Consider the following 19130-nt stretch of genomic DNA (forward strand, 5'->3'; position numbering starts at 1 on the left):
ATTAAAATCACCCATAAGGATCACCATTTTCTTATTTGCTTGGCTAATTTGACTATACATTTCACTATCACCACCATCCACATGACCTGGTCTATAACAATATCCCACCAAGTATTTGATTCCATTCACCTCTATCTCACACCATACTGCCTCAAAACCACTGGCAATATTTCCGTCTTGCATCTCTACTTTATGTGACCATATCTCTTTCTCTATCATCAATAGCACTCCCTCTCCCTTTTTACCCCTTCTATCCTCACGAAACGTATCATACCCTTCCATCTCTATTCCTGTCAGGATGTCATCCTCACCTAACCATGTCTCACTTATTCCGACAATCTTTGGATGAACAGACGATATTAGTGCAACCATTATATCTACCTTGTTTCTTATACTTCTAGCATTGGTATACAAACACAACAGCTGATTTCTGGATGTACAGCTAGTTCCACTGATACCACTCACTCGATGTGATTTCTCCATGCTAGACTGGGGCCATTTCCCTTTCTGCTTCTTCATTTTAGAACCCTTTTCAATTCCAACTGTTTTCTCTTGATCCCTGGTCATCCCATTCCTTTCCTGCCTACACATGCTCTCACCTCCTCTTGGAGCATCCAACTTTCTCACGCTGTGTACCCCTGTCCACCCTGAGCCTCCCCATTTCCCTGCTCCTCTTTCACACCCATTCTCTCATTTTCTATACTCATACCACTCATTTCCCCATTCATATCTACTTCTTCAATCTCTCCTGTCTTACTCTCCTGCTCTTCCACATCACTCCTCTCTCTATCTGATTCATTCTCTCTATTTACTTCTCTACCTTCCAGCAGCAGCAATCTCTCCAAGCAACTCACACCATAACCACTTAAATGCAATCCATCGCTCCCATACAGCTCACTTCATCCCTCAAACTCATTCCACATATTAACAAACTGTACTTCTATCTCCTCACACATTTCAGCCAGCATATCATTCATAATCCTTGCTCTTCACCTCATTTCACCACAATCATACCTAGACAACACACTCTCACACTCTTCTCTTTTATTCTTCCAAGCAGCCTCGTGATATCCATTCTGATATGCTCTTTGTCCTCTCTTAAATCATTTGTACCAGTTAATACTATTAACTCTCTTGCTCGATCCCGCCTTATATCCAATGCCTCAATCACTCTACTCATTTTACTGCCTGGAAAACATACCAGGTGCATTCTATCCTCTAGCACACCTTTAATAATGGAGTCACCATACAACGCCACTTGCTCATCTTTCGTTAACTCTTTCATGCCATCATGATTTATTTTAATAGTTTTGACCTGAATTCTCTTAATTTCATTCCGCATCCATTTCATTTCTTGCCTCATCCAATCCAATTTAACTTTCGAATCTCTCGACACATTCTCTGTATCATGCAATCTTTGTAACTCTTGACCCCCTCTTCTCACTTTTACTCTCATTCATCCGTCTTTGTTTCCATACTTTCTGCCCAACATACGTCCAACTTTCGCTATCATTCTTCTCAATTTCACTCTCATTTATCTTTCTTTGTTTCCGTACTTTCAGTCCAACATGCGTCCAACTTTTGCCATCATTCGATTTCTGCATCATGCCATTTCCAGTTTCATTCGTTCTCTAAATTTAGTTTCCTTCTGCCACTCTTGCCTCACTTTTGTCCCTGTTAACATCCGTTACAGTTTTCAAATTGCTCTTTTTCTTTTTTACTGATTTTTTAACATTTTATCTCCTCTCTTACTCACCATCCATCTCTTTCATATGTGCACTCATGTTTCCCGCGACATTCTCATTACTATCACTTTCCATCATCAATTTCATATTTGCATTCATCAGTTCCTCGTTGTCACACTTCGCACACACCCTTCTTCTAGCCGTGCTAAACATCCACAAATCATTTATGTAATCGAAAGAATACATATAAGAGACCTCACACTTAATGAAATGACTGAAATCTAAATTAAAATCATGGAATGACAATGCTGCTGCCATTTTTTTTCCCCCTGCAGGTTACTAGGTCTAATAATGATGATTTCGTAATTAAGTTTAGGCAAGAAAAATTTCCCACACTAATAATATCAGTAGTGCACAATGTTTACAACCACTCTTACTCAAACAATTATGCATACATATATACTTAATTATTCCTAGAATAACTTATCTCAATCAGGAGCTCTTCTTAGACATGTCCACAGTGCATGGCTCACTATCGCCACTTCCAACTTTACATTGCTCTAGTCATCTAATTATTCCCTTCTCGGTTTATCCTCCTGACCCTGGGTATGTACTCTGATACAGCCTCACTCAATCAGTCCTTGACCACTTTCAGTGCACTAATGATATTTATTCTATGTAGTTTCTTATGCTATGGCACTGCTCCAAGTTGTCTTCTAAGTTTGCTCATAATTGCCAGCTTTGTAGTCCCATATAAACCCTTTCTTGACTGAAATTTCAACATGTTGAGCAACCTCCCAGGACAAGACTGCATGACCACTTTCCCCAATCAGAGGTACAGTTGCTACAGCAGTCATGGATACATCATCTGACACTGTTACCTGATCCAACTCTCAAACTACCGGTCCCTTCCATTATGTGCTGTTTCAGGTAATTATCCCTTAGTAACTGTATAAATTCCATTTCCATTTTATCATGTGTCCTTTCTCTCTCACAATCTATATGACTATAGTTAAAGTCTCCCGTGATAATTGGTTGGCCTGCACTTTGCTAATCTGCTGATGCATATCATCCACATTTTCTTCTATACCCTAAAGATTATAGCAGCAATCAACAATATATTTTGTCTTATAGGCAAAATCTCACACCAGACAGCCTCAAGTTAACCATTTCCATAAGAAATCTTCCTTAACTTTTATTTCTTCAGCTATCATGAATAATACCCCTCCTCCTGCCTTATTTTTTCTACCTTAGCTAAAAATGCAATATCCATTACACTCTATCCCTGTAACTAAATCATTCTCTGATAACCAAGAGTCTCTCTCTCTCTCTGATGCCAATAGTTTTTGGCCAAGTTGAACTGACCAATGGTAAAAACTCCTCTCCTTTATTTCTAATGCTTTAGGCATTTGTTTATATGCATGGCAACCTCCCTTTGGGCCCAAAGTTACCCTTACATAATGTCATTACTGAACAACACTTTCTCAAAGCACCTAACTAAATCCATTTAAGTGCAGTCTATCAGTCATGTACAGGTCGTTACTCCCATGAAATTCCCTCCACACATCTATAAACTGCACACCATTCCTCCTACACAATCTTCTCATGAACTCATTGGCAATCATGGCCCATCCTCTCAATTCCATACCATCATACTGAGGCAGCAGATTCACAATCTTGACTGTCTTACACAGAGCTGGCGCTAGGGTCTTTTCCACCCACATGCAATGTCTATCTAAGCGCCCCTGTAATCCAGGCGTGTGTGGTTCTTTTACGATAATAAAAATTTAAATTATTTCAAATTTCTTAAATAAATTTTGACAGAACAGCCACACGTTGGTTCGCTAAATGTAACGAACCAGGGGTGTTGACTAGACAGGATAATCTTTAAAAACCCGAATATTCAAAAAATTCTCAAAAGTTAAAGCAAATTTTGATAAAGCCACTTCACTTTAATCATTGAATATAATGATACAGGGATTATATATAGCCTTCTCACCTACTTGAATCACTTACAAAATTAAAATGAATTTTAATTATAGTTAAAATTTATTTGAACTAAAGTTTAAAAAATTCTTGCATTTTACAAGTTACTAAATTCTTAGTAACTTTTAAAAATTTTTTAATAATTTTTTTTAAGTGGAACTATCTTTTAGGAAAATAAAAGAAACTCAAGATAGATGAGAAAATAAGAAAAGAATTCAGAAATAATTAGAACATTTAATTATAAGTATTCAAAAAATAACATATTTACAGAATAACAGAAAATCAATTAAATTACATAAATATACTTAAATTATTTTAAATTAAAATTTTAGGGTTTTTGATTTCATATTCATAAAATTAGAAATAATGGTCTTAATGTCTAATTCCACGTAGGTTTTAATCAATTTCAACTTGGAAAAGGAACGTTCATCGCTCGCTACACTAACAGGCACGGTTAATAATATTCTTCAAGCATTTGAAAAGTTAGGGAAAGATAAATTATTGGACACAATAAAATTAAGAGTATCGAAAGGGTTTTGAATATTTAAATTATCCTTCTGAAAAATATCCCAGAAAGCACATAACTTGTCATATAGTTCTATTGCATTTACGTCTTTATTGTCGCCGTCCATCAAGGGGAGCTCTAAATTGTCACAATTTTTTCGTAAATCTTCGTTATTAATTTGCAGTAATTATTATTATTATTATTATTACGGGTATCTCCATGGAGTCAGTAGACTCATCGCGGGAGACCCAAACTAGCAAAACAATATCTGTCATATCTCTTCTTGAATTCATTTACAGATGAAGAGCTCACAACAAAGTCAGGCAATGAATTCCACTCATTCACCACCCTCCAGGCAAAAAACCTTGTTCTGACACCTTTGTTAACCACACTCTTCTTTAATTTCCAGAGATGACCTCTTGTTCTTCCATCACTATCACACAGCTGAAACATTTCCCCTGCATCAATCCTAGGGTTTTTGATTTAGCGTTTCTCTTAATCTTAGTTAAGATTTAAGTTAGGTTAAGAGTTAATCTAGAGTTAAGAGTTAATCTAAGAGTTAAGAGTTAAGTTAAGAGTTAATCTACACAATAAATTGAAATTATCATATGTCTTTAGTTGTTCAAAACGTTCTATTAACAAACACGTTGCAACGTCTAGAAGTGTATAAAACATTCACTCTAAATTTATCTTCTGGCGATTGTGGTGTTTCGTCATGATGCTCGTAGTCAAATTGTTGTGTCTTCTTTTGTCGTCAGACTTCCATACCAGTTTTAAATTCTTGTTCTCCGTCCACCTCTTCACTCAGTTCTTTTGCCGTTTTAGAACTTCTTTAAAATTTGTGTCTGATTGATACTCTTGTAAGAATATTTTTAAGTTTTCAATAGATTCTAAAGCAAGTGTAATGTTCATATTTTTGTCTTGAAGCATTTTACTCACAGGGCTTATTCTGTTAAGTAAATCATCCCAAATTATAAGAGAACAAATAAATTTGTAGTCCTTCATTTTAGCACATAATGTTTGTGCTTCATGCTGAGTTTCTTTATTAAAATTTTCATTATTTAAAATTTCAAAAAGTGCATCGTAAATCTCTCGTAATTGATATCGTAGAGGGCAGATTGCATTAATTTTACTCTCCCATCGAGTTTCTGATGGCTGTTTCAATGTTAATTTTTTTACGAAGTTTGAGAATGAAAAGAAATTGTATATTTCTTGCAGTGGCACACCCAGAGGGGGGCCAAGGGGCCCGTGCACCCCCAAAGAAAAGGAAAAAACACTAGAAAAATTTCCAAAAATCTTTCCCTAATTAAAATTTATTTTTTTTATTTATGTTTTGTGCTATTTATGAATTAGCGATCACTGCAGATGCTCAGTTATAGGTAGTATGCGATGTGCAGTGTGTATTCGCAAAACGTCTACTCAACTCCCTCCCCCCAAAGGTTAAATCCTGAGCGCTCGGCCCCCTCCAAGATTAAATCCTGAGTGCGCCACTGATTTCTTGAATAATTGCAAAGAAACTAATTGTATCCGCATTCACTTTGGTTGCATCATTAATGATTAAATTTAAGGTATGAGCAGCAGCACACGGCACATAAAAAGCTCGAGGATTTTTGTTTAAAAGCAAATTTTGGAGCCCATATTTTTTCCCTTTCATATTTGCCCCATTGTCATACCCTTGACCTCGCATGTCTTCAATGGGAATGTTCCATTTTTCCAATTGTTCCATTATTGTTGCACATAAACCACGTCCTGTGGAATCTGATATATCTACAAAACCTAAAGTTTTTCCTGATCTTGACAATTCCATTGTCACAGGAAACAAAGAGAATAATAATAATGGTCATTTGTTCTGTTTTGCTTGCATCAGGTGTGCAGTCTAAAATTATGGGATAATATTTATTATTATGTTGGAGGTTTAATGGATTTTTTACAACACTCAAAAAGAATTAAAATAAAATGTAATACTTCCTATATTTCGTCCTAGTCACTAGGACATCTACGGGGATTACAAAGACAATTAATGTAACATGCACACAAAAACTTACAATACTAAGCCCAACCACGTGGGTGACAATAAAGTCCTATCTAGGTGGAGCGCCCTCTAAGGGCAGTTGTAGGTGGCCTGGAATGTAAGGTGGGACCTCTGGTGATGACCGTTTCCCAAATCTTCGGAAGCTTAATACAACTGTATTTGTTAAGATTTGGTTGGTTTTTGAGAGCTGCTGCTGCTTCTAAGAAAAGTCTCTCTTTCTTGAATTTGCTGTGGTGGAGCATGGTGGTTTTCTTCCATGATACTCTGTGGGTAGTGTCCAAAACATGGTCAGCCAAGCCTGAATGGCCATAGTTGTGTTTAACGATGTACGACTTGTGTTCCTCTAGGCGTTTGGATGCTGATCTGCCTGTCTGTCCAAAGTATGCAAGCTTACAGGAACAGGGTACTTTGTAAACTCCAGGCAGAGAGAGAGGAGGGAGCTGATCTTTCGTAGAACGGATAAGGGTAGCCAGTTTGCGGTAGGGCTTATATGCTGTGTGTAGGTTATACTTTTTTAGTATCTTGGCTATTTTTTCCGAAGTGCCACGGATGTAGGGTATGGTGATGGCATTTTTGTGAGGACATTATGTTGGAGGTTTAATGGATTTTTTACAACACTCAAAATCAGTGGCACTTCGGAAAAAATAGCCAAGATACTAAAAAAGTATAACCTACACACAGCATATAAGCCCTACCGCAAGAAAGAGAGACTTTTCTTAGAAGCAGCAGCAGCTCTCAAAAACCAACCAAATCTTAACAAATACGGTTGTATTAAGCTTCCGAAGATTTGGGAAACGGTCATCACCAGAGGTCCCACCTTACATTCCAGGCCACCTACAACTGCCCTTAGAGGGCGCTCCACCTAGATAGGACTTTATTGTCACCCACGTGGTTGGGCTTAGTATTGTAAGTTTTTGTGTGCATGTTACATTAATTGTCTTTGTAATCCCCGTAGATGTCCTAGTGACTAGGACGAAATATAGGAAGTATTACATTTTATTTTAATTCTTTTTGAGTGTTGTAAAAAATCCATTAAACCTCCAACATAATGTCCTCACAGCACTTAAGCCTCTACACAAGAAAGGAAGGGATAATATTTAGATTTTCGAATTGATAATAAAATTGTATCTCTGATTGCGTTACTTAAAGTTTCCAATATTTCATTTTGACTGTCTTTATTCAAATAGTGTACTGTATTGTTTCTTTGTAGGGTCCTTTCAACATGATTTTCCATAACGGGATCAAACTTCGCAAACAGTTCGACTAATTTTAAAAAATTGCTGTCATTCCTTTCATATAATTTATCACATGATTCGCAAAAAGCTAAATTTTGGCTACCAAGGAATTTTATAATTTCATTCAAGCGTTCTAAAACACTCTTCCAATGTTTCTTTTCCATTGAGTCTGGCAATCAATAGTAGTTTTGTTTTTTAAATTTTTATCAACTTCCTTCCATTCTAAGAAATATTTCATGTGAGTTAAACTAGTCTCATGTCTATGCAAAGTTGTACTTACATTTCTCCAGTCGTTATAACCTTCTACAAGACTGCTTGACTCAGTAGATGTGAAAGGTTTGCAACAAAAGCAAAAAACATAATTTAAAGTTTCGGAATAAATGAGCCATGTTCTTGGGATGAGCTCACAGTTTTCCATTTTTCTATTATAATACGTATTGCCAAATTTATGACCATATGTATCTCTGGGATATATTATATTTACTTTTGAACAGGCCCCATTTCAATTAAAACAACTCGTAATTTTTCATCAATATTTCCCGATTCACCTGGATCTTCTAAATTTACAGAGACTAACAATGTGTTAGTTTCGTAGTCAACTACAACTAAATCTTCTCCTAACTGTTTTTCACTTAAATCATGCATCTTATCTTGTTCAATAGTTGCAATAGTACTTTCATTCAAACTGGATGATGTGCACGGTTCATCAACTCTGATTTCTGATGAATCGAGTTGGTTACAATCTGCATCAGAATATTTTAATATTTTAACAAATTTATTAAGAGCACCAGTTTGTTTCTTAACATCTGCTTCTTTCGCAGCATGACGCTTACGATTCTGTGCACCAGATAACTTTTTTTTTTTAATTTTTGATTCCATTTCTATTTTATACCAACAAGATATTATTGCGCAACACGACACAGAGACGAACTAATAGTTCGCACTGCACTACTGTCAGTAGCCTACTGAGATACGTACTATATGACTGGTTAACTAGCAGCAAATGTTGTGTATGAAAATTCGATTCTGCACATAAAAACTGTTCACCATTTCAGTTTAGATGCACTCCAGTAGAAACAACATTCTGTAGGCAAGCATTTAGCCTACTTTCGCTGCAAAATTGTAAACAGCCGGCTGATCAAAGAGGCAGCAATATACAATTTTTTAAAATTTTTGTTCAGTGCATCCGATCTTATTTATTTTAATATTGATCATTCTACGAATTTTTTGTTTTCATGATAAAAAATTATGTTTCTTAAAAATCAACTTATGAACGGTTACCCGGCAGCAGTGCCCCGTTCGTAGCTGCGCCCGCATGCTCTGCATGCCCGCTTCCGCCGGCCTGCATATTTTTTCCCAGATTCCGGCAATTTTATGCTTTTCCATTCACTCTTTTCATTTTCCAACCTGCTGTGCCACATGCCAATAATTTCTCCAGTCATTCAATCTCATGTTTTGTTCTGTGAAGGAGTCTGTGTAAACAGTAGCTGCAGGTGAAAAAGAGATTATGGAAGAGATATAAGGAGAGGGGTGGAGAGTAAATGTATGAATAATATGACTCAGAAAAGCAAAAGTGAAATATGAGAAGAGATCGGCATTAAGATCCAAAGAAAATCCTAGGGATTTTTTTTTAACCATGTGGCAAGTAGGAGGAGGAATTATTGTTGAAGAATGACGTTGTAAGATAAAAATGGGAATACAGTAACTGATGCAGAGAACATAGTGGAGTTGTTCAATGAACACTTCATTGGAGTATTTCATCCTGGATAAATAAGTTTTAATACTAGAGGAATAGGGCAGGTTCGAGGTTTAAGAGGAGAGTGTGTTCCAAATACTGAGTACTCTGGATGTCAGTAAAGCTGTGGGACTGGATGGTATTTCACTACGAGTTTTGAGAGAATGTGCTAAAAAACTGACAGCTTCTTTGACATGGCTTTTCAATGAAAGTCTGGCTATGGGGAAGGTGCCCAGGGAATGGATGGAAGGTAAGATAGTGCCATTGCATAAGGGTGGTAGCAGACTGGAAGCCTCTAATTATAGGCCAGTTTGTTTGTCATCAGTAGTTGATAAGGTCTTGGAGAAATTAGTGAGGGACCATATACAGCATTGAGCAGATGAGGATAATATTATCTGTGAGAATCAACATGGATTTGGTAAGGGGCACTCTTGCTTTAGTAATATGATTGCCTTTTATAATAAAGTGACAAGAGCAGTTGATGAGGCAAAGGCATATACTGCCTTTTTTTTGGATTTTGCAAAAGCATTTGATAGGATACCACATGATAAGCTGATACTTAAGTTGCAGCACTTAGGTTTAGATGTTGGGTTAGTTAACTGGATTCAGAATTGGCTGTCTAATAGGTATCACAGAGTTTTGTATGATAGGAAAATATCAAGGAGCAGAAGGTTATAAGTGTGGTTCCACAGGGCTCAGTACTGGGACCAGTATTGTTTAACCTTTACATCAATGACATTGTCAATGAATTGCAATGGGATATTCAGTTGTTTGCAGATGATGTGAAGCTGGGCAGGGGTCAGGGTTATTAGTAATAATGCAGATATGGCAGCTCTGCAAGAGGATTTGAAAAAACTGGACAGATGGTCAAATTAATGGGGGTGTTGGTTTAATGCAGCAAAATGTAAAGTCTTGAAGTTTGAGATACATCGATGGGAGGCCATACTCAGTTAGAAGAGCTGTACTGGAGGAAGTAGGGGAGACAGGAAATCTGGTATTGATGATTGATAGAAACCAGAAATTCAGAGGACATATTGCAAAGGTGGTGAAGGTAACACAGAGGATTGCTGCAATAATGAGAAGGATACCAACCTGCAGAGATAAAAGAGTTATCATTCTGTTCTATAAGACTGATCAGACCACGCTTTGACTATTGTTCTCAGATTTGGTCCCCAGGATTTGAAGGTGATAAATTAACTGTGAAAAAGGGTACAGTGGCAGATAACAAAGATGGTTTCAGGACTATACAATGTTAGTTATGAGGATCAGCTGAAGGAATGTGGACTGCAGAGTTTGGTGGATAGAAGAAGGAGATATGATATGATCTAGACTTTCACTGTTGAGAGGCAGTTACAGGGTTGACACTGGTGAAATGACATTTCTTTCACTTGGTGGAACAGCAGAAAGGAGAGATAACAAGGGGGCCTACCCTGGAAACTGTGAGCAAGAGGGTGAGGAGTGGTTTCTTTGCATGGAGGGTGGTTGAACCGTGAGCATTGCCTTTCTTGACTCCATGGAAGCCTGAATAATAATAATAATAATAATAATAATTCTTCTCTCATTGCATATTTTACGCCTTTCAAATCATTTGTTCCCATGAAAACAATTAATTTGTTTGATTCTTATTTCTACAAACTCACATCTTCACTAATATCCTTTATATCTTTGCATCTGAAAAACATTCTTTCATCACTTTCTCATTAAGTATACTTCTTATCATTGAATCCCCATATAATACTGCCATTTTCTCCCAGATTCTAGCACTTTTATGCTTTCCCATTTGCTCTTTGTTTCGTTTTCCAATCTGCTGTACCACATGCAATCATTTCTCCAGTCGTTCAATCTCACGTTTTGTTCTTTGAAGGAGTCTGTGTAAGTATTGAGTTTCTTTCTGTGCTAGCATCTTGTCGTCCACATTATTACTTATAACCACTTCCTTCAAACTCACATTTTTATTTTGTGCACTATCATTCACTGCTTCCATTACATTCTCACACCACACTTTGACAATCCTATCTTATATCCATAATATCAGTCACTTCATTCTTTCACTGCCAACATGACTGTCATTTCTTATACTCACAAAACATTTCCATAAAATATTTTCTTCATTCTCACTATCATACCAGTTTTGTCTCTTTAATTGTGTGCATTGAAAATGGTCTTGAAATTTGGCCAAAAAGTTTTATCATATTAAAGAGTGCTGTATTTTATTTGCTTATAGTTAGGTCCACGTCTTACATATTTATATTTTATAATATTAAAATAGAATTATATATACATATTATTCACGTAAATTTATTTTGTAGATATAAAGAGCTTTGTGATACCTTTGAAAAAACTGTTGAAGAGTCTAAAAGTATTTATGAAAAGGAAGTTAGTGATAAAGATGATATTGTTGAATTTCTAAAGAGAGCATTGCAAGAACATTCCCTTAAGATAGCAGAGTTGCAAGATAAACTAATTAACTTACAGTATGTGCATGATATTGAAAAGGAAAACTATGAGAAACAGTTGGCCGATCTTCAGCAAACTTTAGAATTAACAAAAGCCACTCTTACAGAAGAAAACATGATGATGAGTAAGTTATTTTGTAAACACTTTTGTTATATATATGATAGATGAATAAGGCATTTAAAATTTTTAATGTATATCAATTTCAGTTATATTATCTATATGATATTAATTATAATTAAATATGCAGACAATATTATTATTCTTGCAGAATCTAAAGAACAATTGGAAAAAAAAAAACCTCAACAATACAGAAACAGTAAAGTACAGACTTAAGAAAATATGGTATATTATAATATGGTATAATAAATTAAGCAAAATATGAAAAAATAACAGTATTTCAAAAAAGCCTCAGACTAAAACTCTATAAAACCATTATTATACCTACAGCAACATATGGAGCTGAGACTTGGACACTTAATCAGAAAGAAATAGAGAAAATCAGAGCATTCGAAATGAAATGCTTAAGAAAAATAAGATTACTGTTCAGAACACAAAACAAATGAGCAGATCAAACACAAATTAAACTATAGAGAAGATAAACTTTTGCCGGCGAAGGTTGGTCGATTGGTAGAGCCTCTGCTACTAATGGCTCAGTTAAGTAAGTTTGAGCGCGGTTAGTAGTTGGAAGGGGACCAATCGTTCGATGAGTCTTTGGACTCCCTGGAGGTGTCAAAATAATAATAATAATAATAATAATAATAATAATAACATAGCTATAATTATTAACACGTTGACTGTCAACTATGAGATCATTCGTGTAGGCAATCTGGCTGAGAGGGCCGACTATGAGTTATCTTGTCTGCACTTGCTTTTTTCATGCAGCTGTGAGTATATTCATAGTATATAAGCATAACTAAGATAGTTAGTTTCTGGGAAGAGAACAAAAAATCGAGGCTGGCATACATGAATAGAAAATTTATTCATACAGTGAAAATCAAATACAAAGCAATAGAACAATTTTATTTTTTGTGATATTTTATAAAACAACCTTCCACACAAAGTGCTGGCTTCTCTTCTCAGGCTGGACAATAATAACATATTTCTCATCATTTTTTTAGCTTGGGTACAAATTTGACATGGCTTTGTCGGACGCAGTTTTTTTTCAGTAGGTACTCTTTAAATAATGAACTTCTTCCGATCTAACTTGCTTTGAAACTGGTAGAATCAACGCTTCAATGAATGCTTCTCTAAATTTTATAAGTTTTATGTTAGAATTAGTTACTTTAAGGAAAAATTTGAACGCATTGTGTATATATATTTCTATAATATGTAATGCAATTTTTTTTCGGCCATCTAATGGTCTTTCTTAGAGCTGAGTAGTACAACAGCATTTGATCTGATCGGTCCATGCTAGACATTCCCTTATTATAATCTCGAATTATGTTTGGTTTCATTGAAAATTTTCTATTGCAGTTGGACGCTCTACCATTTCAACAGCATGCATGTTAGAAATACAAAGTACTTCTCGTTTGTCTTTCCATTTACATAATATAGCAGAACCATTTCGCTGCCAAAAAACTGTTACACCTGATATCTTGAGAATATAGAATTCTCAGCTATCATGGTGTAACATGAAGAGCAAATAAATAAAAAACCCTGCATAAAAAAAAAAATAATAGATGAATTATTTAAAAGAAATATTCTTGCATCCAATAAAATATATAAAAAATAAAGGTGTTTGTTAAAGTAACTAACAAAAGAAAGAATATATTAATATTGTGATATGATTTAAAAGAGAAAATTTAACTAAATAAGACAGAAAAGGATTAGTCTTAAGCGATGGTATGTGAGATGCTAGAGATTAAGTTATTAAGTAAATTCATAGAAAAATTTTGGAAAGGGGATTAAATTAGAGGCTAGCAAAAGAAAAACAACAGACTATTGCTCAGGGCCGATTCTCGGATTGAGACATCGTTTGGCTCGCTGGTCAAAGGACGTTTGGCAGAAAAAAAAAATGCCACCCTAATTGGTCGGTGAAGTAAAAACAAGTAGGGGGCGGAGAAAAAAAGTTAAAGAGGGTGCCGTTAGGAGAGCAAGTATAAAAGGGTTGGAACCCCCCCCCCATGAGGTTTTTGGTTTTTGTTTTGGTTCTGTTCCCGAGGAGTTCTCTACGAGCTCCGTGGCATAGGTTTCACGCGGTTTTCCTGAGTGAAGATTGGGGTTATATCTCTGTCGTCACAACATGGAAACAAAAGTGAGTGGGATTTCGATTCCGGATTTCCTATGTAAGAAGCGAAGAATGTCGTAGGTCAAAGAAAAGGAAACATATTCTTTGTGTTTCAACTTCAGTGACAACCACGAAAAAAGGAGAGCTGTAAAGAAATAGATGTCCACGTCGCAATTTGTACAGCCGTTATATAGATGATTCAAAGTGTGTCCCAAGTTATGAGAGGTTAAGACCGCTTAAGCAAAGTTCAATTCCATAAGGAACGTAGGAGAAACAGATTATCGGAGAGGTTATACCAAGCTAGTTCAATCAGAAAAAGGTAAAGGCCCATATGAAAAACTCAAGAAAGAAAGGTACTGTAAAATATATCTAATGTTAACTAAAATTTGTCTGTAATAGGTATCATTATTCTAATACGGAACTGTTGAAGTGACCAAGGAAAATTTATACTAGGACTTTAGTATCTGACAGAATATATTAAAAGTAAGCTGGCTAGTGTTAATGTTATGTGAATAATTAAGTGTCCTGAAAATTTTGCATGTCTATTGTAATGTATAGGAAAGTTAATAATGTCATAGTTATATGTTAGTGCAGTAAATGGTTTAGTTAATCTACTTAAGTTTGAATAGTTAAATAGTGTGAATTAATCTTATTTGTCCATGTCAAATGAATTTATGTGTTGAATTGTTATGGCGGCATGATCGTAATACCCATTTTAGGATCATAGCCTAATTACTTGTGATAAGCTAATGTTAGTTTGTAAGTATTTAGTTTAGCATAAAATTGAGTAATCACAAAAATTAAATTGTGCCATGTCAAGGAATTTAATAAACTTTTGTCCAATGATAAAACAGTTGTCTGAAATTGCTGTCTGTCCAATGCACCACTTGAAAAATACGAACCTAATCACGCGGGAAATCAATTTAAGAAACGAGATAAAGTGTCACAACTGCAGCATTGTTTCACTTTCAGACATATTTGAGTTCTTTCTCCTTGTTTTTGTATATAATATCTTAAACTAAATATCCCAAAAGGCACAGTATAAATACAAATATTAGGGGTACTAAGGGGAGAAATAACTTAAGTATTAGTAAAAATTTTGGTGATATCTCGTGCGTAGATAATAGTAGAACATAGATAAGAGGAGATTACTAGACAGAATAAAAATCGTAAAATGGGACACAACAAAACCTTCCCTTTTTTCAATTTTCAATTTATCACCTCTATGAGATTTGCCTTTCTTTTATTATGTAGTAGTGTTCCACACACATAAGTTTTTCATGCAGTCAATAATTTCATAAGAGTAACAGAATTATTAAAATTATCCATATATAATATTTACCCCTTATTGAGATATTCCTCCAGTAAGTGCAAAACAACTTCAGTAGTGTGACCCAAATTATGGTCAGTTTCTTCAGATTTACCACAGTGAATTTTTATTTTCATAACAAGACCATCGAACTCACACAGTTCATAAAGTTTGATTCGATATTTGTGTTTTTTATTTTGTATGTACTGGCGGAAACTTAATCTTCCACGCTACAGCATCATTGATTTGTCGATACAGATACTTTTATCTGGTATGTAGTTTTCGTGCATAATATTATTAAAATGATTCAATATCGGTCTTACCTTGTATAGTCTGTTAGAAGATGGTATTGAATTATCAGCGAAGTGAAAATAATGCAATAACAACTGGAATCTATTTCGACTCGTATGCGATCAACAAAACATTATATTATAAAGTGGGTTTCTACACCAGTAATGCTCTATTGTTGGAAAAAGAACAAGGATCCATTTGTAATAAAAGTCCAATAAAAACCTTCATTTTTGTGATGTTGACGTCCTTCCATTGTGATGCCCTGTGAGATATTTGGGATAACTATCCGAGACAGCATGTAATTGAAAATACTAGGGGTGTGAGAGTGCTTAACCTGGTAATAGCATCTCAGAATTTGACTGTAATGAATATGACCATATTGCCACCTATTGGTGAGAGTGATCATAAGGTCTTGACCTGGGAGGTGGCTATAGGTGTGGAATTTTCGATTAAGACAGGGTATATGTGGAATTACCATGCTGGCAAGTATGACAAGCTTAGGAGATTGCTTGGATCAGTGCCATGGCATGTACAACTGTAAGGGCTGGACGTCGATGAAGCATGGGAGGTGGTCAAGGAGCATTTACAGGAGGTTATGACTGATTGTATACCTAGAGTTTGAATAGTAAAACAAGTAGGGGTTAAATGGATGAATAACACCATTAAGCTTGAGCTGCAAAAAAAGAAACAACTGTGGAGAGAATTTAAAGAAAGGGATGACCTGCAGGCACATGAACGGTATAAAGTGCAGGCCAGAAGGGTAACGAGTGGTAAAAAAAGCAAAAGCGGATTATGAAAGGAAACTAGCTATGCAAGCTAAAGAGAATCCCAAACAGTTCTTTCAATATGCTGCAAGCAAGAAAAAACTGTACACAGCAAAATGATTTTAAGGAATGACGATGATAAGGAGGTCACTGAATCAGTCAATATAGTGGAATTACTGAGTGCGCACTTTGCAAAAGTATATCATCCAGGTGGTGACATTGAAAAAAAAAATAAAGGAACCATTAGTTTATACGGGATTTGTGATGAATGAAGTGGAGGTGAATAGTCTATTATAGAACCTTAATGTGAATACATCTGTGGGATTGGATGATATACCAGCACGGGTCTTGCGTGAAGCAGCTAAGGAATTATCAGCGCCCTTGACCATGTTGTTTAATCTGAGTCTCGGGTCTGGTTTAGTCCCGAAGGTGTGGAAAGAGGGGAAAAATAGTTTCACTGCATAAAGGAGGATCCAAGACTACAGTTGCAAATTACCGACCAATCAGCACATCAGGAGTCATTGTCACGGTCTTGGAGAAAGTAGTTAAGGGAAAAATACAGGAATGGATTGATGAAAATGAGATACTATACAGGGCACAGCATGGCTTTGTGAAGGGTAGATCATGCCTTAGTAACTTGCTCAAGTTTTATAACAAGGTGACGGCTGAACTGGATAAAGGTAATGGGTTTACAGTGTTACTGCTGGGCCTGGCAAAGGCGTTTGACAGGATACCACATGGAATTCTAATCCGTAAACTACAACATATGGGAATGGATATAGGGTTGGTGAGATGGATAGGGGGGTGGTTGATGGGGAGATATCAAAGAGTAGTTTATTCAGGACTAGAGTCCAAAAGACGGCCTGTGATGAGTGGTGTGCCGCAGGGTTCTGTTCTTGGACCACTGCTGTTTAATCTGTTCATTAACGATATAGGGAAGGATCTAAGTGGAACAGTTCATTTGTTCGCTGATGATGCAAAGTTGGGTAGGGCGATAGTGAGTGCAGAAGATGTCAAAATCTTGCAGGATGACTTAGATAGATTGGAGTTCGGGGCTAAGGAGAATGGATGTCAATTTAATGTGACAAAATGTAAGGGTATGCATTTTAGGGTGAAAAGATTAACAGCAGTATACATATTGGTGGAACTGTACTCCAGGAGATTGATGAGGCCAGGGACTTGGGAGTGTTGGTGGATAGGGAGATGAAGTTTTGAGGGCACATTGGGAAAGTGGCTAAATCAGCTCATCAACTCACTTGGTGGTTGAAAAATACCTTGACAAGCAGAGACAAGCAAGTTATTGTACCTCTGTACCGAGCCTTGATAAGACCTCATCTCGACTACTGTGCCCAGATTTGGTCACCTCGGTTCCTTCTTGATGGGGAGGAGGTGGAGAGGATCCAGAGGTGAGTGACTAAGATGATAGCAGATCTATGGAATGAACCATATGAGAACAGGTTGAAGATTTGTTTGTTGCAGAAACAAGTTGATAGACGGAAAAAGGGAGATACGATTGAGACATTCAAATTGCTAAAAGGATGCTATAGGATTAATTCAGAGGATATTTTTGAGATTAGGACTTGGTGGTGGGAGAACTACGGGACACATATGGAAGCTGGGCAAGAGTTTGGTTAGCAGGGGTGTTAGAGTAGGGTTCTTTACTTTTAGAATGGTAAATGAGTGGAATAAGCTGCCAGAGTCTGTTGTGGGTGCTTTGACGATGAGCAAGTTCAAGGCAAGGTATGATAGATACTGTGAGAATGTCATATAGTTGTGTGGACATGATGTTTAGGGCCTCCCTTGATGAGTCTAAGGACTCTCTGCAGTCACCCGAAATAGTAATAATAATAATAATAATATTCTTACTTGTGTAAGTTTTGCAATTTCTTTCATCATATAAATTAGTTTGTTTGACCAGTGATGCAAGAAACGCTTCTTAAAAAAATAAGTCTATCAATGTTTTTACTGTATAATCTGTTGTGTCCAATTTCAAACCAATGTTCTCATGGAAAATAAATTGTTCAGGGTCTTTCTGTATTTCAGTCCACAAATTATCATTTGTATTTGATGTTGTTGCTTGGGGAGTATCAGGATTATCTTCATGCTTGGGGACAACTTCATCTTTGCTGTACTCCCTCTAATCCTCAGAAAGTTCATAATCACTACTGTCGTAATCATCCTCGGCAAAAATTTCGTCAAATTCCGACTCACTTAGATTAGTGTAGTACTCAAGTTTTTCTTGAGTCAGTGGTCTTTTCTTATCCATATTGTTGTTGTTATTATTATTATTATTATTCAGGCCTCAATGGAATCAAAGGCGTCATCGTGGGAGCACCTTCCTAAGAAACACAGTCTCTCAAGACTCATCAAGGGGAGGTCCCCCCATAAGAAATACAAAGTATGTCATACCACTCCTTAAACTCATTGACCGTTCTCTCTCTCACCACTCCATCAAGCAATGCATTCCATGGTTCAACCACCCTGCATGCAAAGAAACCACTCACCCTCTTACTCACAGTTTCCTTTCGTAACCTCCAGGGATGGCCTCTTTTCATCACTCCTTCCCGCTGTTCAACGAAATGAAAGAACTCCCCAGTGGCAACCCTGTAACCACCTCTCAACAGTTTAAAAGTCTCAATCATATCACCTCCCCTTCTTCTATACACCAAACTCTGCAGTCCACATTCCCTCAGCCAATCCTCATAACTATCATTGTACAGTCCTGAAACCATCTTTGTTATCCGCCTTTGTACCCTTTCCACACTTAATTTATCCCCTTCAAATCCTCTCAAGTTGAGAACAATAGTCTAAGTGTGGTCTGATCAGGGTCTTATAAAACGGAATGATAACTCTTTTATCTCTGCAGGTCCGCATCCTTCTCATTATTGCAGCAATCCTCTGTGT

At 36.4% G+C, this 19130-nt stretch overlaps 1 protein-coding gene across 1 annotated transcript in view; it reads left to right on the plus strand.

Moving 5' to 3' along the window:
* The window catches only part of LOC150098316 (cilia- and flagella-associated protein 157-like), a 244966-nt gene that overhangs the window by 18336 nt on the left and 207500 nt on the right, over positions 1-19130 (plus strand). Inside the window, exon 2 of the mRNA XM_090405146.1 lies at positions 11488-11759. Within this exon, the coding sequence (XP_090261272.1) occupies positions 11488-11759 (272 nt within the window). The remainder of the gene's footprint in view (positions 1-11487; positions 11760-19130) is intronic.

The sequence above is a fragment of the Typopeltis vanoorti genome, chromosome 15, assembly GCF_054136105.1.
Source record: "Typopeltis vanoorti isolate ZY-2024b chromosome 15, IOZ_Tvanoo_1.0, whole genome shotgun sequence".
In the NCBI taxonomy this organism is placed as follows: Eukaryota; Metazoa; Arthropoda; class Arachnida; order Uropygi; family Thelyphonidae; genus Typopeltis; species Typopeltis vanoorti.